Source organism: Phyllostomus discolor, chromosome 2 (genome assembly GCF_004126475.2).
Source record: "Phyllostomus discolor isolate MPI-MPIP mPhyDis1 chromosome 2, mPhyDis1.pri.v3, whole genome shotgun sequence".
Lineage (NCBI taxonomy): Eukaryota > Metazoa > Chordata > Mammalia > Chiroptera > Phyllostomidae > Phyllostomus > Phyllostomus discolor.
The window spans coordinates 88174228-88196655 of record NC_040904.2 but is presented as its reverse complement, the minus strand read 5'-3'; the positions used below and the strand labels follow the sequence as shown (position 1 = coordinate 88196655).

Sequence of the window (22428 nt, the reverse complement as noted above, 5' to 3'; positions counted from 1 at the left end):
AGTGTTTCGAACTCTATCTGATAGGTTGTTTATCTCCATTTTGTTTAGTTCTTTTTCAGGGGCTTTGTTCTGTTCTTTCATTTGAGCCATATTTCTTTGTCTCCTTAATTTGGCAGCCTCCCTTGCTGGTTTCTATATATTAGGTAGAGCTACTTTGACTCCCTGTCTTAGTAGCATGGTGTATTGTAGAAAAGTCACCTGTAAATTTTGCGTGGCAGAATCTTCAGTAATTGCCCTGGCTTTACCTGCTTTACCGCTTTGTGGCTCTGTGTGGTGGGGAGGGCTCAGAAGAGGGGACAGTGCTGCTGCTTGGAGGCTTACCAGGTATTCACCCCATTTCCAGTCACTTCATCTACTTTCTGTATGCGACTGGCACCCATCCAGCTGTTGCCCTGGTGGTGAATTCCAGAATGGGTGGGTTTGTATACAGTCTGAGTTCATGTGGGCCCTTTAAATGGAATATCCTGAAAAATCTCCTGAATCCAGCAGTCTCTTCCCACTGCCCAAATCCTCCCTGTTTTTTTTACAGCCAAAAATTATAGGGATTTATCTTCCTGGCACTGGAACCCTGGGCTGTTTGGTCTGGCCTGGGGCTGGGATTGCTCTCTCCCGAGGTATCTGTCCTGATTTTGGTCCAGCATATGTGAATGTGGAACTGTCCCTTCTGCCACCACCACTGCCTCTCCTGCCTCTGCACCAGTCTCGGTGACTCCACCCCCCTACCAGTCTGGATGAATGTGGCTTCTTTAAATCTTTGGTTGTCGGACTTCATGCAGCTCAATTTTCTAACGATTCTGAGTATTGTTTGATCTAGCAGTTTTCTCTATGATTGCACAAGGAGGCAAAGCATGTCCACTTACACCTCTATCTTGACTGGAAGTCCCAAAGAATTTTTCATTGGCCACAAATGGGGTATTAAACATGTCATGGGAACAACAGTGTTCTTCATTGAAATCTCGAGGGTGATCATTTTTGGACTGCAGCTCATACCTGGCCCTACCTCTCTATCACTGCATCTACAGTTATAATTTTAACCACTGGTTGAAACGCATGAACTGTACAGATACCCTTATAATCAAGGACTTGCTGTCCAGCCATAGTGTGGTCAATAGACAACCTCCAGCTCTCTGCTCCTGCAGTAGCAGAGAGCTGCCTAACCCCAGGTCATGTCCTTCCAGAGTAGCCTGCATCTGGACTTATATGAAGTTTGGAACTATTATAAATAATACTGCTTTGAAAATTCTTGGGCATGTCTCTTGATAAACATGTACATTTTGAATTGTTAGGTCAGAGTATAATGTGTACATTCAGCTTTGGCAGACCCTGCCAAATAGTTTTCAAAGGGGTTATATAAATTTATTCTCCTTCTAGCAGTGTATGAAGTTCCATTTGCTCCACGTCTTTATCAACATTAAGGGTTGTTTTAGTCTTTTTTATTTTAGTCATTATAGTAAATATATTGTGAGAGGTCTTATTTTCATTTTAATTTGCATCTTCCTAATGACCAATGATGTTGAGCCCCTTTCCATATGTTTATTTGGCATTTGAATATCCCTTTGGTCTTTTATTATTGGATTATATACTTTTTATTTTGATTTATAGAAATTTTTTATTTATCCTGAGTATGAGTCCTTTGGTATATGTATTGCAAATATCTACTCTTTAGCTTCCTTCCCTTTTCACTGTTATTGGTACATTATGATAAATAGTGCCTTAATTTTAATGTACTCAAAATGATCTTTTGGGGGGAGGGGATTATAGCTAATATTTATGTTTTATTTAAGAATCTTTGTTTATCCCAGTACTACGAAGATATCTTCTTATGTTTTCTTTTTGAATCTTTGTTGTTTTACCTTTTACATTGAGATCTGCAACCCACCTAGCACTGATTCTTGTGTATGGTGTGAGGTAGAACTTAAGATTTATTTGGTTTTCATCTGTATATGCAATTGACCCAGTTCACAGAAAAGGTTGTCCTTTCACCAGTGTACAGCTTTGTCATAAAAAGTAAGCATGTACGCGTGGGTCTGTATCAGGACACTACTTTATTGCATTGGTATCTTTGTTGTTAGTTTATGCTGTTGAATATGGTATCTTTTTTAGTTATTCCCTGTTTATTTGTGGCTTATACAATTCTGTGTGCCTTTGTGTGTGTAGTATACATACACACATCAACATAATTGCTAAATTCACTTATTGTAAGAGTAGGTTTATAGATTCTTTTGCATTTTCTGTATGTATGATTGTAGCATCTGCAAATAAACAATATCAATCTTCTTTATACACCTTTTATTTATTTTATCTGATAGTTCACTTAAGCACTCTATACTGGAATTAAGTAGTATTAACAGGAGGAAAACTTTCGGTATTCCAGTTTGCCATTGTAATGATGTTAGCTTTATGACTTTTATAAATATCTTGTAATAACTTAAGGAACTTCCCTTTTGTTTCTAGTTTGCTAAAAGTCATTATGAATGGATGTTAAGTTTTTCAAGTGACAGTTTTTCTCAGTCTGTTGAGGTGATCATATGGTTTATCTTCTCTTTTTCTCTCTTGCTATGGTGAATTATATTGATTGATTTTTGAGTAACTAACCATGCATTTTGGAATAAATGCGAGTTACTCATGACATATTATGATTTTTATATATTACTAGTTTCAGTTTCCGGGTATTTTTTGAGAATTTATGTATCTATTTTACAAAAGATATTGATCTGGGATTTTTCTTGGGTTTGTTTGGGGGTTTTTTGGTGTCTTTGTCAGGTTTCAGTGGCAGGCTCATAAAACAAGTTGGCAATTGCTTTCCTTTTTTTTTCTGTTTTCTGATAGAATTTGTTCACGCTATTTTTTCTTAAATATTTGGGAAATTGCACTGATGGAGCCATTTAGGTCTGGATATTTCTCTGTGAGAAAGTTTTTAATTACATGTTTATCTTAAAAATGTCTTAAATTCATTTTCATTATATAATTGATATAAAAATTCATTATTGCAAAAATTCAAATATTACAGATAAAAACTAAAGCTCCTTTAATCATTAAATTAAAAGTTAAATTAAAATTTGAGTCCCTTTCAAATTTTTAGCTACACTTTACTGCATTTCATCAGGGAACTGACATAGTACAGCAAAGCAGACTTGAGCTCTGCCATGCATCTGCCTGCGTGAGCCAGGGCTTTGCCTCAATTTCTTCATCTTAATAGGGTTTCAGAGAGAATTGTATGTGACGATGTTTGGATAGTGCTTCTTAGCCTTGAATATCAACACTGAAGTCGTTACTGTTAAATTTAAAAAGGTCTCAGAAGGATATGACTACTGGGGATCATTATACACCCGAAGTAGGAGCTAGAGAAGGGCTTCCGGTAGCCAGATAGTTATCACAAAAAACTCTCTACTAAAGCTCACGCATTTTATTTGTAGGAAAGTCCTCCTGTAAATCCTTATTTGGAGCTTATGTATACTTGTTTTAAAGATTATTCTGACAAGTTTCACTATCCAGATTGTTCATCCACAGAAGATTAGAAGCAGCAAATTTCTGTAGCATCTATGCTTCAGCAAAACAACCAAGCTAAGAAACATGTATTTAATGTGCAGACTTGAACTGGGACTGGTCAGAGTTTCTTGTGCTTCTCACTGAAATTGGGTGGCAAAGTTAGGAGACAAAAGCAGCAGTTGTACAATGGAAAGTGTGTAAGTGTGAGAATGGACAATAGGGTTCCAGTTGATTTTGCGATGGATAGTGTAAAAATCACACAATCTCAGTTTGTTACCCAGTCTGTGAAATGGACTATCTCCCCAGAGTGGTCTTGAAAATTCCTAGAGAAAGTAAATTCAGAGTTGAAACAAAAGCCTAATAAGAAAAATGGGGTTAAGCACCTTAAATGGAGAGAGCCCATAAAAGCCCTTGTAAATACTTATATATTCACTAAAATAAGACTGTAAAAACAGAACATTGAATTAAGATTTCATTAGTAATTATTCATAACAGAATTGAGGAAGGAGCAGTAAGAATAGAGGAGAAAGGTAGAATAGTTGGCAGAAGTAATATTTTGTGATATAAGCAATTCAAGACACATCAGAGCTGCGGGTCCCAGCTCACGGGAGCTGGAGCAGAAGGGGCCAGTAGACCTGAAACCGATACAGTCAGCTGTACTCTAGTGTGGACTTCTGAGCCCAGGAAGAAACATCCCAGTACACACAAAGATGCCTTTTTCTCCTAAATGTCCTTTGACACTTCGCCTCTACACACATAGAAGAGGCTCAAACTGGGGTAAAAAACACTGACAGTGTGACATTTCACAGGTTGTAAATTGCTGAAATATATGCATATATATAAGTTCCATTTGCCATCCCTCGTTCATGTTTCAGCCTCTTTCCCTGCAGATTCAGAGAAAAACTTTGAGTCTTAAGTTGGTGATTTGGATAAAGAAACAAAATATCTCTGCGTATGCAAAGGAAATCATTCAGGCATTATTCTGTTAAAGTAAAACCCAGAGAGCCATATAGTTTTGCCAGTCACCTTAACAGCTGCAAGTAGACTTCATACATTTTGATTTTATGGTATACTGTGAATCATCATCTGCAGATACATCATCTCAATCCTCCAGCTTCTGAAAGAAGGAGATAATATAATTTGGTTCTTAAGAATTTGGAGTGGGGAGGGGATTGTGGTTATGTTACCTTTGCTATCTACCTCACAAGTGACAGAGAGAATTATACATGAGAATTTTTATGAAAGGACTTTGAAAAATAGAAAGTCTGAAGAAAGGATATTCAGTGTTATTAGTCTTCTCATTTCCATAGAGAGAGGTGAATAACTCAGCTTTGATAGAGAGGAAAAATGATGTTTAATAAACACACTTAGATCACTTTAGAATAGGTGGCCAGTAAACTCCAGTGACCAATGGGAACTCACCTGATGTATAACAAAAAGAATTCTTGGTTTACCTTAGATACGCTTTGGTAATTCATTTGATCACGAAGAATGGCAGCATATAATATGTGGAAAATGCACTAGTTTGGGGATGCTTTCTATTTTCCAGACATGAAACTTTGGAAAGGTCATTTAACCTATCTGATCCTTGGTTTTCCTCCTATCTGATCCTTGTACATATACTCAGCTTCTCTGTATCACAAAGAACTCCCAAATTACAGTGGTTTATGATAATAACATTATTTTCACTTAAGATACCTGTCTGTTGATGTGTGGCTCAGCTGCCATTCCACTCCAGCAGTGTTCCATATTTATTTATTCCCAGGCCCAGACTAAAAAGCCAACCCTTATGTGGGACATGGGTGTTATCATAGCTGAAAGAAAGGGCAGGAGAGCTGATGGATGCCTCCTGCAGCTTCTGCATAGTCTTGGCATAGGTCATGGCCTGTGCCACCATAATTCCACTCACCAAAGAGAATCATGTGGCCAAGGTCAGCATTATTGGAGCCGGGAAGTTATGTGTACTCCTCATACAACCAGCCAGCAAATCACACAATCCTCTTAGAGAGAAAGGATGGGGGAAAAGAAGCATGGTATTGACAGGACAGACATGCAGACCAGTGGAACAGAATTGAGAGCCCAGAAAGAAACCCATATATACATGGCAAATAATTTTTGACAAAAGAGCCAAACACATGCAGTAGAGAAAAGAAAGCCTCTTCAATAAATGGTACTGAGAAAATTGGAAAGCCACATGCAAAAGAATGAAACTAGACTAATATTTGTCACCATATACAAAAATTAACTCAAAATAGATCACAGACCTAAATATAAGACTGGAAACAATAAAATACATACAAGAAAACATAGATACCAAATTTAGACCTTAGTCTTAGAGGGAATTTAATGAATTTGACCTCAAAGGCAAAGAAAGGAAAAGCAACAATAAATGAATAGGACTATATCAAAATATAAAGTTTCTGCACAGCAAAAGAAACCATCATCAAAACAAAAAGGCAACCAAAGGAATGGGAGAAGATATTTCCAAACAACACCTTTGATAAGGGGTTAATATCCAAAATATGTAAAGAACACAACTCAACAACTCAACAACAACAACAACAAAAAACAAGCAATCCAATTAAAATGGGTAGAGGATCTAAACAGGCACTTCTCCCAAGACAACATACAAATTGCCAATAGATACATGAAACCATGCTCAACTTCAGTAGCTATTAGGGAAATGCAAATCAAAACCACAATGAGAGACCACCTCACAACTGTTAGAGTGGATTTTATCAACAAGACAAATAATTACAAGTGTTGGAGAGGTTGTGGAGAAAAAGGAATCCTCATTTGTGGCTGGTGGGAATGTAAACTGTTACAGCTGCTATAAAAAATGGTATTGGAGGTTCCTCAAAAAATTAATAGAGTTACCCCTCTTCTGAGTATCTACCTAAAAATTCAAAAATATTTATTTGTAAAGATATATGAGGCAGGGCCCAAAAAACAATTTATAAAAATTGTGTATTTATTATTACATGTTTAAACATCAGTTGCCCTCAAAGTATTCTCCATATGATACCATACACCTACCGAGATGTTTTTTCCACTGCTTAAAAGTTTTTAGTCTTGTCAATTTTGATGCCTTTTAGTGCTTCTGCCATCTTTTGTTTTACCTCTTCCACATTGGCAAAACATTTCCCTTTGAGACTTTTTTTCATCTGGGGAAACGAAAAGAGCTGTGAAAAAAGAGCTAAGAAATGGTGAAATTGGGTGAGTAGGGAGAGTAGGGCATGGGGGTTGTGCTGTTGTTGGTCAAAACCTGCTGAACACTCAGTGCATTGTGGGCAGGTGTGCTCATAAGTCACCCAGCATGAAATGGGCAAGTGTGTTGAGTCTTCAAAAAAAATTCACTGAAGCCAAATGCAGCTTCTCACAAGGCCAGCTGGTACACTGATACAGATGGGTTCCCAGAACTCTCACTAGTGGGAGAAGCCTGTACTACAAGGGGCCTGCTCTCCAGAAGATAATGTCATTATTTTTTTGAAGGGGGATCCCTCTTGTGTGTTCCAGTATGTTCATTGCAGCATTATTCACAGTGGCCAAGACAGAAACAAGCAAAATGTCCTTCAATAGATGATTGGATAAAGAAGATGTGGTACATATATACAATAGTATACCACCTAGCCATCAGAAAAGAAGAAATACTGCCATTTGCAACAACATGGATGAAACTTAAGAATGTCATGTTAAGCAAAATAAGTCAGAAAAAGTCAAGAACCGTAGGATTCACTTATGTGTTATATAAAACTGAAAGCAAAAGATAACAACACAAACAAAAACTCATAGATTCAGACAACAGTGTGGTGGTCACCAGTGGGAAAGGGGGGTTGAATGGAAGGTAGAAAAGGGTAAAGGGGGTCAACTAGATGATAGAAGGAGACTTGACTTTGGGTGTTGAACACACAATGCAGTGTACAGATGATGTATTATATATAGAATTGTACACTTGAAACCTATATAATTTTAGTAAGCAGTGTTACCCTAATATGTTTAATAAAATTTAAAATAAATTTAAAAAGAAAAGAAAAAAAAGGGATGCAAATACCTACTTAGTGATCCAAACCTTTGTGAGTGTCAGATAAGGAAAAGTATATAAAAGTATGTTGTAACCTAATGGATTGTCTACTAACATAAGGCTGTCATTGCTGAACAGTTGCTTTTACTATTACTTACTTGGGGGATCAGTTCCTTAGATATCATTAAAACCCATCACTTCCTCATTCTTACCACCAACCTTTAGAAAATTTGTAACCATTTCAGTTGTAGTTTTTTAAAAGCTATGTATTTTGCCTTTTTGTAGTCATGTTTTTAAAATGTTACAAGTATAATCATTTATATTTTCCACTATATTAAACCCCTTTGAAGAATTTCTTAGACATCCAAAAGTTTGTTGACTTTTTTCCCTTCTGACTAAAGTAATAAAATTCTTTTTTAGGAAATTAGGAAAAATTTGGAAAAATAAAGAAGTTGTTTAAAACACTAGTATTCAAATACCTGTCTTAATACACACAGACAGACATACAAATATACACAAAGACTAATTTTTATTAAATTGACCACCTCATGAATACTCTTCTTTGGAATTTGTTTTTACTTTACTATATGCTGGTTAAAACATATATTTTACATTTTAATATACAATATTAATGTATACTATATGTAATACATCTATAATTATTAAGCCCAGTAATAAAGCATGCTCTCACAAACCCACTACGCTACTCAACTTGAGAACTAGGCGATATGACACCTTAAAGTCACCTCTGTGCTCCTCGACTGCGGCCCCTTCCACCTGTGGGTAACCACTGTCCTCAAGTTCGTGTATTGTCAACAGCTTTTTTTTTTAAGTGTGTGCATATATATATTTCCTCTACAAACAGTATATTGCTGTGTGTTGCTTAGTTTAGAGCTTTATAAGAATGGTATTATATTGTATTATTTTTAGTGGTGAAATGAATATTGCAAAATTAGTTTAAACTGTCTTTTACTGTTAGATATTTAGAGGTTTTTTCTACTATTTTACCTTTACAAAGAGGTTGTTCAATCTTTGTGTGTATACCAAATTATTTTCTTGGGAATAATTTGTAGAGATAAAATTGCTGGGCTAAAGGTTAAGAATACTTTTAAGGGTTTTTTTTAATAACTATACATCAGAAAATGTGTCCATCTTGAAGATTTTAATAAAACAAGCATTGAGATTTACCTGGCAGATAATTATAAATCATTACTATCTTTCCATTTTAAAAGGCAATAAGAAACACAAATGTCTCAGTATCTTATTAAATTAAAAAGTCCAAAACAAAATTCCTCAATATGTCTGACTCCCTGAAATCTATTCTGTTCCATCACAGGGTGATATTATTATCCCCTTAGTTCCTAAGGCTAGAAACCTTAAAGACACCTCTCTCTTCCCCACCTGCACTTCAGCTTCCCTCATTCAGTCCTCAAGTCCCACTGGTTCTGTCTCCTCCCTGCCCAAGGAACCCACCCCTTCCCTTCCATTCTCACAAGCACTGCTCTAATCCAAACCTGCTGATGTGTCACGTGGATCATTATGCAGCCTCTTCACTGCTCTCACCTGTCTTTAGTCTCCTGCCTCTCCAAGCATTCCTTCATGCTGTGACTTTTCTCAAAACATAGACTTGTCTTAGAAACTAACAAGAAAAAAATCCTTGATAGCTCTCCATTATCCACATGATAAGATCCACACTTCTTAGTTAAAGCCCTTGATCTAATTTAATCTCCATCTCCAGCTTTGCTTCCCTGTAATTCATCCTCCCCACTCCCCACTCAACCCCGTCCAATCCCAAGAACTCTGTGTTTTATATTCTAGACAGCCTGGGCTACTCGCTCCCTATATATTTTCCTGTTTTTCCATGTACTTGTTACTCCTTCAGCCTGCAATACTCCTCTTCTGCCCTCCTGGATGAAGTGCTGCTCTTGCTCCAGGGTTCCACTGCAATGCCAACTCCCCCATGTAGTTTAACATCAGTGTAAGCTACTGTAGTTACGTATAGATGAGTCAGGCATGTTTGCGTCTCTTAAAGTACTTTGAATGTCAAAACATGAAAAAAATGCTGAGTAGAATAAACAGAACACAAACTATTTTAAACATCAATTATAATACAACTATATGTAAAATGTATATATCTGTGTATGTGTGTGTTTATACATATATGAGGACAGACACAGAGACTGATAGGAAGTCAGTCTCTTCCTTCAGCTTAGGTGTTGAAATTCTTTTTGGAATTAGGCAGACTGAATACTTTTTTATAAAATTAATTATAAAATGATACTTGTTAGGTTTATTTTCATTAAGGAAGATGCTTGCTTGAGCTTAAACAGGTATCCATTTTGAGGCTTACCCCATATTTGGTCCAGCTGCAGGAGACCAGCCAGTTGCTTCTCCTCCCTGTACCAGTGTGGACTGGCTGGGTGGGAGGGGCCTGTTTCCTGGCCAGATCTGTCAAGTCAAAGACACAGGTGGTGAACAGTCCCCTCAATTGTAAAATGAAAACATTGCACTAGAACACTATTAAATGGATGCGTAGATGATCTTTAAGGCCCTTTCCAGTCCTCATATTCTGGGATGTCTTTGGTTCATGAGACAGAACAATGCTTAAGAAGAAAGGAAAGTGCTGATTTATCTCTGTTCTAGCACCTTCACTGGTGTCAAGTAGCTGGTTGCTCCTTTCATCACCTGTGAACTGCCAAAATGTGTTGTGTGGGAAGTTGTATATTTGGCCTCTGACCAAAGTGTACTACTCACTACCTGTGTGGCTTTAGGTGTGTCCCTTTCTGTCACCAGGTCTCTGTTTGCTTATCCGAGAAATGATAAAGGTGAGACTAGATGCTCTGTGAGGTTCTTTGCAGCTTTCCTGTGATTTTATAATTGATGTGTGTGAAAATACCCAAGGATTTTTTACTCTGTTCACTATCCCATGTTTCAAAGTTAGGAAGTCAGGAGCATGGGACTACTAACAAAATATTTTTCTCATCACAAAACACTGCACATAGCAAAGTGGAGCATCAGGGTTTGCAAATTGATACATGTGATAGAGGAATGTCTTGGCTCCGTCACTTACTTCAACATACCCTAATATTTGCCCTCTTTTACTGGGTATTTCTCCAGTCTTAAAATGATAATCTTTGGTAATGTAAACTAAAACATTTTGAAGATATCTTATAGGAAATTAAGATGTTGAAGTAGGTTTCAAATACGCACACTAATTCAGATCAGTCTAGTAGTAGTACAGTATATCTCAAAATATATGAACTCCAAAAATCATTGTAGACATCCTTTTTCAGAAAGAGACTCCAAAGTCTTACTGAAGAAGAGGGCTCCATTTTAATTTCTAAGGGACAAATTCATATTTTATATATGAGACTGATTCCAAAGTTGCTTCTGGCAGACATAACTGTGAGTGCTTAAACAAGTATTTCTTTTCCAGTAATTAGATTTTTTTTCATTTTGATAGTCATAAATATTAACCACCAGCAGTGCAGGAATCATTTATATTCAAATTGTCATACATCACTTTGTGAACACATAAAACAATTTACATTTATTTAGAACCTTTTATCCTAAAGTGCTCTACATGTATTTCTTTATAACCTGTTTGCCAGTTATATGTAGGACTCCCACCTGAAATAGGGGAGCAACCAAAGTAATTAAAGTATAAAACTTAAAAAAAATAGAGGAAAGAAGGAAATGTAGTTTTTTACTTGTTCTTATGTACTCTTATGACTATAGGATTGGAGAATCCATGTTGACCAAATGCACCAGCACAAAAGTGGAATCGAATCTGCTTTAAAAGAGACCAAGGTATGTGAATTACTTCAAATGAATCAATGTACATTTACTCATCTGTGGAACACCTGTTAGGGAGAACATGAGGAGCTTACTAATTGGAATGTAACATATTATATTTCAGCAGCCCTGACACTTAAACCAACTAAAGAAAGGTAACTTTATATAAAAGCAGTACAGTATATATTACATATATTAGAGGTGTATCTAATATATGTATGTATATGTATAGCAAGAGGAGCATTTAATCATTCTTTCCTCCAAGGGATAACAGAGCACCAGGCCAGCAATACCTAGAATCCACAGCTTCCCCAAGCTTGCTGCCTTGCCAGAAATACGGACCTTTGGAGGATAGCACAAAGAAGCAGAATTAGAATGAGAATTTGTGGGTCTCAGGCTAGAGCTATGTATTTAATGATCTCCTTCCAACTGGAATATTCCAGCCATGCTTGAATTGTGCTAGAAGAAAGTCATGTTATTCCCTTACCTACTTTAATTGTGAACTTCACATAAAGCAAATTTCACTCACATCTATTTTGGATATGCATAAAATGAATGAGTTAACTAACACTGCCAGGTGCTATTTTATTTTAACATTCTGCAAAGTGACTAAACTATTTTTCATCACAGACTTCTTGTGCTATTAAAAATTTTAAACTGTCTTATTTTCACAAGTGGTTGTGAATTTGTGGGATGACTGAAGGTAGACTTAACCCATTTTAAACTATTTTTGAAAATATATTTGTGAATTTTTTATGTACTAAAATGTCATGGAACTTCTAGGGATTTTTGGACAAACTCCATAATGAAATTGGTAGGACTCTGGAAAAGATCGGCAGCCGAGAAAAGTACATCAACAATCAGCTTGAGCACTTGGTTCAAGAATACCGTGCAGCTCAAGCTCAGCTGAGTGAGGTAACTTAAGAATGCTGTCCAGGGATTTATTCCAATTAATGACTCTAACCCCAAAACTTGACACAGCACTTTCATTGGAGAATTGTGAAATATGTTTCACAAACAGCAATACAATGTGTCCACACTTAACATTGTTGACAGCTGTTTGGAAAATGTAATTTTTAACAAAATGACATATAAATGAAACTAATTTTTTACCATAAGCTAATTGATATACAGAAATATGCCATAGAAACGTAACTCTTGTTTTTATCAGTTAGCTATGATAGAATTGCTTAAAGTTGTAGAGAACCTATCGACGAATGACATCAAGTGAGAACTTACTGTATATTGATTCTCTGCCCACTTTAGAAAGTCAAGTGAGGCAATAAAACTTGTTTCCATTTTACATGTGATAGAAATGATCTCCTAGAAGTCTTTACATGCATTTCTTCATTCGATTTAAATAAATGAAGGCATATGTTGTTGGGGATCAGGGCCTGGAACAGGAACAGGGTGTCAGGACCCCTTGTTTTGTTCCCACCTGCTGAGTGAGTAGGAGGAAGAAGAGTATGCGTTCAACATGTGTCAGGGGGAAAGACACCCTTGCCGTAGTGGCTCACTGCCATGTAATGGGGAATGTGAAAACAAGACACATTCAAAGACAAGCAGTTTAATTAAACGAACAAATATTTTAATCCTTCCAAAGTTTTAGAATTTCAACCAAAAAAAATAAAACTTCCAGCCTTGGAAAGAGCAATTCCTGTCCCAGCGGTAGGGATCTAAAGGCTTTTCTTTGAGACTCATGCCTCCTCTTTCCGCATATTGAAGAAGACCAGTAAGAACATTTACAAGTGTCAGTTGAAGACATTTGGTTGGGTTTGTTTTTTTTTTTGTCAGAAGAAGAAAAAAATGGAAATAAACTTAAAGTAAGGTATTTTCAGAAGTTCTCAAAAACCAAAAGGAAAATAATTTTCATTTTTTTAGTTATTTGTTTAATTATTTCCTAATATGCATATTTATTCATGGATATTTTTACTTTTAAAATGCTGTAAAAATCTGATTAAAGCCACACTGTATCTCTCAAACTTTGCTATTAAATAATTGATTATTCGATCAATTATTTAATAGCATACTGTCATACTGTTTGTTAATCCTTATTAATTGCTATCCTGATGCTCTATTATGATTGATTTTTTAAAACTGGTTTTGTCTGCATAGCACACAAATTAGATCGACCGAGAGCCACTCTCGTAAACTGTATAATAATGGCTGAGGACAGTTTTTATTGTGAACCATGCCCATGTGAGTTACAGTCAGTATATGAAGGTTAAAGTAGTTCATCATTTTATAGTGTTTTAGTTAAATACATGGTGCCTATTAGGGAAATAAAATAGCTACAGTTAAATGTCACTTTCCCAGATGTGTTCACAAGTGAGGAGGGAGGTTGTCATAAAATGATATGCACAAATTGCAAACACAAAGAGGTCATATTTAAGTAATCTGCTTCTGTGGTGAATTTGTCATTAAATAAAATGTTTTCTCCCTCAGGCAAGGGAGCGATACCAGCAAGGAAATGGTGGAGTGACTGAAAGGACGAGACTGCTGTCTGAGGTGCCCGCCATGTGCTCTTGCAGACCTCTCACTTGTCAGCGGGGCCCTGGTTCTGAGCCTGGATGATTTAGTGCTGCTGCACCGTGGGTTGTACCAGGCATTGTTTCCTTTGAATCCTTTTCTTTAGAAGATCCCTATTTTCTTATCAGTGAATCAGTTATGTGTGTGTATTCTACTTGTTTCCATAAAATGCCTGAAGTTCTATTAAATTGAACGTAAAACCTGGTAATAACATTAGCAAATTCATAACCTTGATTTTCTTAAACATAATAATTTTAATTGATATGTAGAAGAGTAGGTAAAGCACTGGCTTAATTATCTGTAAAAATTTTAATATTAGTCTGCAAGATATAAGGTTTGTTTTAATGATTATTGGTAACTTGTACGTAGTACTATTTCTCTGTCTGCAAGTTGGGAGTGGCTTAGAACCCTTTCCTTCTGAGAACTTCTAGAATATTTACATATATTGTTGTATTCATGTTCATCATTTTGAAAGAGAAGTAAGATCTAATATGCATTCCCATTTTTTCACTGAAAAGCTGAGAGAAAAAATACCTTTATTAAGGTCAGTAGCCAATGTGGGACTAAAATCCAAGATTACCTTTGATTACAATCCAGTATAATTGTTACAAATTTTTCTGTATAATATAATTAAGCTTCTTTTATAGAAATTATTTGGGGAGTAAATAGTTATTTTAAAATATGAAAAACATAACTTTAAAAATATTTAGCATTTAATCCTGTGGTTCTTCTAGGCAAATAAAACATTATATAGGAATAAATTTCTCACTTAGGTTGAATAAATTAACACTCGAGGGGAGTCCAGGGAACCATTTAGTTCTTTTGGAGCAGGTAGTTATCCTCAGTTGTAACATTTCAGGTGCTGGAAAAAAATTAATTTGCTTTACTTGGATGAGCACTTTATTCCCAAGGAAGTTTTTACTCACCGGTTTGATAAAAAATAAAGCCAACTAAGTTGTAATAATTACCGCTTAGTTCTAGATCATAACAAAAATTTTCATTTTTTTAAAAGATGGTATTTCCCTACATATATTATCTCTGGCTTGAAATTTTGTTAATAATGGTCATATAAGTTTGAGGGTGTAATTTTATAATTTTGAGTGTCATGTGGAGTACAGATAAGAACCAGTCCAATACCAGTGTGCCTCTTGGAGTTAATGGTTTGGATAGAGCAGTTAGAATATTTTCATATATAGCCCTATGGTATAAACATTATTTTAGTGTGCTGTAGAGATAAAACTATAATGTTAAGAAAGACATCTAGTAAGCCTATAGAAATCCCAGGTAGACTCTAGGGTGTTCACACCATGTTAGTGAATAACTAACTGTTAAAGACTGGCCTGGGAGCCGCTGTGGGACACCTGAGTGTCTGAACCTACAACTGGCAGAGTTTCTGTCTGTCATGTGACCACCTGGTACCGCTGATGAGGAAGTGGTTTGGGGAAGTTCGACCTTAGGGGCACTCTCAGGAGATAAAAAGCTTTGTATGGCTGCATATTTTATTATTCAAATTATGTCCCAAGTACTCCTAGTATCTCTAATTCTTTATGCATATATTGTTTCCAAATTAATTTTCTTAATACATCATTCAAAAACTTAGAAAGTTTATTAAAATTCAGTGCTCATGAAAACATTTTTTTTAATGAAAGGTTACCGAAGAACTAGAAAAGGTAAAGCAGGAAATGGAAGAAAAAGGTAGCAGTATGACTGATGGTGGTAAGTACACCCCCATTTTAAGGAGAAAATCAGCAAGAGAAGAATATTTCCTTGAGAAATCTACTTTAACAAAATGGTATTAAAATAGGGAGTTTGCTTTTTAACATGAATTTGTTGAGGAGAGTTGCATGGTGCCAAAATGATGTCTGATAATCAGTATACAGTTTTCCTTATAAATCAGCTGGGAAGAGCCATTTTTTTAGCTATAATTTAGGATTTTTTATATTCAAATGGAGTGAGAAATATGTATGCACTTTGTTGTGCCAATTTAAAAAAGTATTTCATTCTTTTTTCATCAAATGAGCTTCATTATCCCATTTTATGTACCAAAGAGCACTAAGTATGATGCCCAAATGACACGAAGGCCATGATCTGATGGCCTCTGAGTTTTCCCTCTGCCCCGGTTGACCTGACTGGTCAGAGGTCAAATAGAGAAGAATTAATAATCCTTCGGTAATCATCCTCCATCATGAGCTAGTTATTTTGACGTGACCCAGTGGTGACTGCCTAAAGCCCTTCTGTGCTCTGGAAAGATTTTCTAATGGTATGTACTGAGCCATCTTTCAAATGGGACATGTAGGGGTTTTGCAGCAGCATTGAATGAGCCCATTGTGTATATCTCAAAGATAATTCTTTCTTTTCTTTTTTTCCCAGTGTATTCCCTTTCCCTTCAGACAAATGTACCAGCCCATAAAAATATATTGAAGACACCCCTAAACTACCTCTTTAAAACTCTTTCCCTAGAAAAGTCAGGAAGTTCAGCCTCAGTACTTCAAATGCTGTGTCATTGCCCATCCTAAAAATCTCAGGAGGTTAAATGCCATAGCAAAAGCGGTATGAATGTCAGTAAGTTGTTGGCTGTGTTTTTAACCCTATTTTTTGGCTGATGGCAAAGTGAGGAAAATGTTATACAATTATGTAATAGGATGCTACTCCAAATAAACATTTTTATTCCATGTTATTTTCATTTGGTAGCTCCTTTGGTGAAGATTAAACAGAGCTTAACAAAGCTGAAGCAAGAAACCGTTCAGATGGACATCAGAATCGGCGTTGTGGAGCACACACTGCTCCAGTCGAAGCTGAAGGAGAAGTCCAACATGACTAGGGACATGCATGCGACAGTCATTCCAGAGTCTGCAATGGGTGCTTATTAAAACATACTGGGTGTTTGTGTGTGCTTCTGGTTAGCTGGTTTTTTATGTCAAACATATTTCATGTTGCACATTTCAAAGCACAATTATACCTCTAAAAGCATGTTCAATGGGTATTTTTATATACACAACATATTGTATCATGGTGATTATGAATGGTTAAAACCTTTAAATGAATATAATATTTAATAAAGTATTTAAAAATTCTCACTTTTAAAGAAGCTTTCACTAATCATTACATACGTTAATGTAAGGTTAACCCCTACCTGGTTGTTCCTTTTTCTTCTTGTTCTTTTTTTTTTTTAAGATTTTATCTATTTTATTTTTAGAGAGGGAAGGGAGGGAGAAAGAGAGAGAGAAACATCAATGTGCGGTTGCTGGGGGCCGTGGCCTGCAACCCAGGCATGTGCCCTGGCTGGGAATCGAACCTGTGATGCTTTGGTCCACAGCTCACGCTCAATCCACTGAGCTACGCCAGCCAGGGCTCTTCTTATGTAACCCTGTGTGTGATCCCTGCTGTCTGTAAGTTAGTTAGCTGCTCTCACTATGTGGACCTTTGACACAGGCCCAGCCACCTTTGGTTCGGTCCACTCTGCAGGTCCCACAGGCAGCTAGCTGTGGCTGCAGATTCCTTCCAAGAACCCGCACTACCATTGCATCAGCTTTATGGTCACCTGAAATTACATTTTAAAAAAAGAAAACTTCACTGTCCTTATCAACATTTGAAGTTTTATTATTTATCATGAGTATTTCATGACTAAAATGACTTTATATTTTTGTGATTTAAGGCCAGCTAATAAGTAAATAAACAAATATTTCAGTCATGTGCACTCAGCTCCTGTAGTGACAAGAAGGTATATACATGTCACAGTTCTACTTTTTTCTGTGCCTTTGGTGTAATACAAAGGAATCCTGTTGTAGCTAAAGGAGGGAGAGCAAGTCCGTTTAAACCAGCATCCTGGTACTGGTGATGGGTGCATGCCCATCTCACTGTGCAGCTCTGTGGACCCAGATTTCTGAATGATAAAATATGAAACATTACAGAGAGCAGATTTACGACTAAGGGAATATGGTGCAGGAGCACTAACCAGAAGACAGTCCACATTTACTTTTGTATAAGTTTGGTGGTAAATTTTGATAAGGATATTATATATAGAACAACAAAAACAATAAAATTCCTTTCTCATTTTTAACCTAATGTTTTCTACTTCAAGTTTTTTTCTTAGCCTTTACTCTCTAGACATATACTCTAACACACACAATTTTTTTCTTCAAGCTCTCTTAAGTTTAGATAAAAGAAGATCTATGATTAAACTACTCTGTTACTCAAGAGAGTGGCAATGAATACAATGGCAAATAGGATGGTTTATCTAATTTATAAAGAAGAGGGGGAATCCACCATGCGATTATAGGCAGTTTGAAAAAGTCCAAACTTTTCCTTTACAGTCACTGGGAGGGGCCGAATAGAGTTGAAACCTAACGTTGGTCCCACAAGCTAATAGTGATGCCCCTGGAGTTTACTTACATAAGTGTTGTCAGAGCTGAGCAGTGTTTTTTCTTGTTGCTGCTGGGTGGTGGTGGTTTTTTGTTTTTTTTTTGTTTTTTTTTTTTTGATGAATTCAATCAGTGTCAAGAACCCTTCTCAATAAATCAGAGCTCTCCATAAAATGTATTTTCACTCAGAAGAAAAGTACACTCTCCATTTCATGCAAACACGCAGTAATCTAAGCACCTTTCCAATGAGTAGTGTGAGCAGCTTGTTTGCCTTCTCTGAAACAATCCAGTTTGCTCTGGGTGCCCTTCCTCTCTGTTCCCAGGGAGCACTGTGAATACCTCTAATGTAGGATTTCCTGTACTGCGTTAGAATTTTCTTTTTCTACCCTCTCTAGATGTAGCTTCTTGAGGACAGGGAGAAAGTCATCTTCATTTCCATATTTGTAGTCAAGTACCTAGCACATAGAGTGTGAGTTAGTGAATTGAGTGGATGACTGGCCTTGTGCAATTTCAGAGTTTCGAAAGCATGGCATGTTTAGTGACTATGAGTTTGACACAGTTTCATTGAAGTAATTATAAGTGATGGATTTTCCTCTGTGTTATTGCATTGACATTGGAAGCATCAGTGTGAACTCATGGTTTTTTCATACATATAGGTTAATAGTAAATATGCATGTATGTCTAGTTATTTCTTATTTGGTCCTCTGAGAGGGCCTAGAAGCAGTGATATCCCAGTAATAATAAGAATACCTGCCATTCAGATATTGGTTTCTAAATTTTCTACTAAAAAAAAGGCTTATTAAAAAATTACTGCTTCCTGGCCTGGAGCAGAGAAAGGACAAAAATGAGCCTGAAATATCTTGCTGTCAGAAAGCAAAGAAGTGCTCAAAGAATGATGGGAAAATGGCAAAAGGACACACAGATTGAGGGGTATCCCTCCAGCCAAGTTGGGACAATTGAGCATGAAAGTAAACGATTATAGTGATGAATCTAACCCATATAATAAAATAAGAAACCATGAGTCTATAAAGATAGAAATAAATGAATCAAAGAAGAAAAGTCTTCTTTACAATAGAATAACAGCTAATTTAAAAGCAATACTATATTTAGAAATCACCATCTGGCAACTACCCTAGTGGTAATTTTGGGGGGCAAGAATCAGCAATGGATGCTAAAACTAGTAGGTAAAAGTTCAGTAAGAAACTGAATATTAACATTGTCTCAAAGTAAATTGTAACCTTAGAGATCAAAAGTTAACATCACTCCTAGTGGAGCAAACAAACATCACGTGTCTCCTGACAAGGGCATGCACACCCTTGTGCTATCGCTGCTGAAAACACAGAACCTGAGTCTCACGGGGGAAGGGTCAGGTGAATTCAGGGGGATGAACACGGTAGAAAATGGCCTGTATTCTTCAAAAATTATAGTAAGGTCATGAAAGAACAAGAAGACAGAAATTCTCCCAAATTAAAGGAGACTAAAGGGACATTATTAGATGTCCTGGGCCAGGACAAAAGTTTTTTTGTTATAAAGGACATAACTGGGATGACAGGTAAAATTTTAGTAAGGTCTATAGATGAATATATTTAACAGTATTAAATCAATGTTCATTATTTGATATTTGTACTGCAGTTACATAAGGAAATGTCATTGCTTTTAGCAATGCACACAGAAGTATTTGGATATAAAGAAGAAGAATGTCAGCAATTTACTCTCAAATTGTTCAGAGAAAAAAATACATGTTTGTGTGTGTGTGTTTACTGTGTATCTAGAGAAGGAGAATGATAATGAAAATGAATTGTTAACATTTTAGAGAATCTGGACAAAGATATATAGAAATCTATTATACATTTTAAAATATTTTCTATAAATCTGAAATTATTTCAAAGTGTAAAGCTTAAAAATAATGGTCTTAGAAATTACATACTCAATATAGAAGTTAGCCTCCTCTGAATCAAATAATCAACTTGAAATCATATGACCTTCCAAATAAAATTATATGGCCCATTGAATACATCTTAAACTCACAATTTTATTATCATTGATTTATTGATTATAAAACCAAGTAGGAACAATTTTTTGACAACTCTAAGGAAGTTTTTTTCTGTTGCCCTCTAATTTATTTCAGCATTTCCCATGACTTTGACAAAAAAGCTAAAGTTCCTATAACTGTCAAATCTTAGAAATGTTAAATAAGTTTCATTTTCTTCACATCTTCCCAACTACACTGTAAATCTAAAGGCAGCAGATGTAGTTCCATTTTTCACAAATATGTAATCACAGACCTTTTTTTAAAATGTTACCCAAGGACATTTTTTCATTTCTTTTAGAGAGGAAGGGGGAGAGGGTTGAGAGAGGAAGTGAAACCAATATGACACAGAACCATCGTTTGGTTGCTTTCTGTGCACACCCAACAAGGGTCCAAACCTGCAACCCAGGCATGTGTCCAGACCAGGAATCAAACCCGTGACCTTTCAGTCTGCAGAATAACGCCCAACTAACTGAGCCACACTGACCAAAGCCACAGACCCCTTTAACAACCGAACACACTTTGAGAAAGCAAATTTAGGTAAATGAGCATGTGAAAATCAGTGTACAAATTTGAGATTATTTTCCAACCTTTTATTAGAACCAGCCAACCTATGTAGGAAGATAAGAGACATGCTACGCTGATTCATAACTTTCCTGCCTGGATGTCTAACAAGCATGTGATGCTCTTTGGATGTCAATAAACTTCAAAGATGTGGGAAACTTCATAAAGAACCTAGGATTACATGACCAAACGTTTTTCTTCTTGAAACTCATCTGTGTAGCCCTGGCTGGTATGGTTCAGTGGACTGAGCACCAGACTGCAAACCAAAGTGTTGCCAGTTCAATTTCCAGTCAGGGCACATGCCTGGGTTGCAGGCCAGGTCCTCAGTAGGGGGTGTGCTAGAGGCACCCACACATTGATGTTTCCATCTTTCTCCCTTCCCCTCTGCCTTAAAAAAAAATCTTTTTAAAAATTTCTTCTGTGCAAGTTCAAAAAATTGTTTTTCTTTAAAGCAGTCTTTATTATAACAATGCAATTAAATGTAGTTAGAATATACTGCCCTACTGTGTGGTCAGATAGCATTGTCATCGCTGTAGATTTTTGTAAACTTAATGTGACTAACAACCAAGTCATAAATCCACAATTTTTCTGCTTAAAAAGGAGGAATGGTATTTTAAGGGGTAAAAGCAATATTGGATTCACTAGATTTGGAGGAATTTTTTTTGGTGAGGGTTTTCTTTTAAAAAATGAAAAATACAGGAGAGGAGAGGAAGAACTATGCTCATCTTAATGTATTATAAATTACACATCTCATGTTAGATTTTCATAATTATGTGTTTTTAATAACAGACTTGCAAAACTCAAATCTGATTCTCTGACTTACCATCACGTTGTTTCAGGCCCTCCTTAGGCCCCTCGTACTTTGTTCTTGCACTGCTAAGTGCTACAAGGACACGTCCAGTTGATGACCAGATAGTACCCTGTGGCCCACCACCTGCTTCTTCCCACGCCCTACTTGAGAAGCTATCAGAAAGGCTCCAAGCTCTCCATACATAGCCCCTCCATACATGGGGCAGTTGTTAACAACTAGATAACCACTTTCTTACCCTGCAAAGCATTCTCTAGACTAGCAACCTACCAAGTTCCTAACTATGGTTGGGCATCTAACTCAAATAGCAAACTTTTTAAAAAGTACCCAATTTCTGAGCCCTCTTCCCCTCAGTTCTTAGTAACTAGGTTCTGGGTGGAACTGGGCGGGGGGGGGGGGGGGGGCGGGCAGTGAGAAACTTCAAAAAGCTTCTCTGGTGATTGGTCCAGCTAATCTAAGAATTACTGTGGGGTCCTACCCCTCCAGAAATTTTCCCTGCCTGTAAGTACATAAAACATCTTAGATCTAAAAAGTTACTTAAAGAGGATCAAAATTAAACTGTGGCCTATATACTATCTTAACAGCCCCACCTGCGGTCATTTTTAATAATTACCCTAGATTATTTAATATATGCTAGAATTTGGGACATATTAATATTAAAACTGACGCACACACAAAAATCGTTAAAATGTGCCCCAAAAAGTTAAGGGGACTGCTTACATACAAATCAAGATTATAAACTGCAGTTTTCTACATGGTTCTCAGTGCCATCTGTGGCAGCTCTGTGGGACTTCACAGTCACAGCACTTGTCCCCCATCCCCACCCATCACA

General features: G+C 36.6%; 1 protein-coding gene across 1 annotated transcript in view; it reads left to right on the top strand.

Moving 5' to 3' along the window:
* Nucleotides 1-16919, top strand: part of IFT57 (intraflagellar transport 57) — a 73830-nt gene extending 56911 nt beyond the window's left edge. Inside the window, exons 7-11 of the mRNA XM_028505137.2 lie at nt 11249-11320; nt 12089-12220; nt 13751-13813; nt 15484-15550; nt 16526-16919. Of these exons, the coding sequence (XP_028360938.1) occupies nt 11249-11320; nt 12089-12220; nt 13751-13813; nt 15484-15550; nt 16526-16704 (513 nt within the window). The 3' untranslated portion in view covers nt 16705-16919. The remainder of the gene's footprint in view (nt 1-11248; nt 11321-12088; nt 12221-13750; nt 13814-15483; nt 15551-16525) is intronic.
* Nucleotides 16920-22428: the final 5509 nt, after the last annotated feature.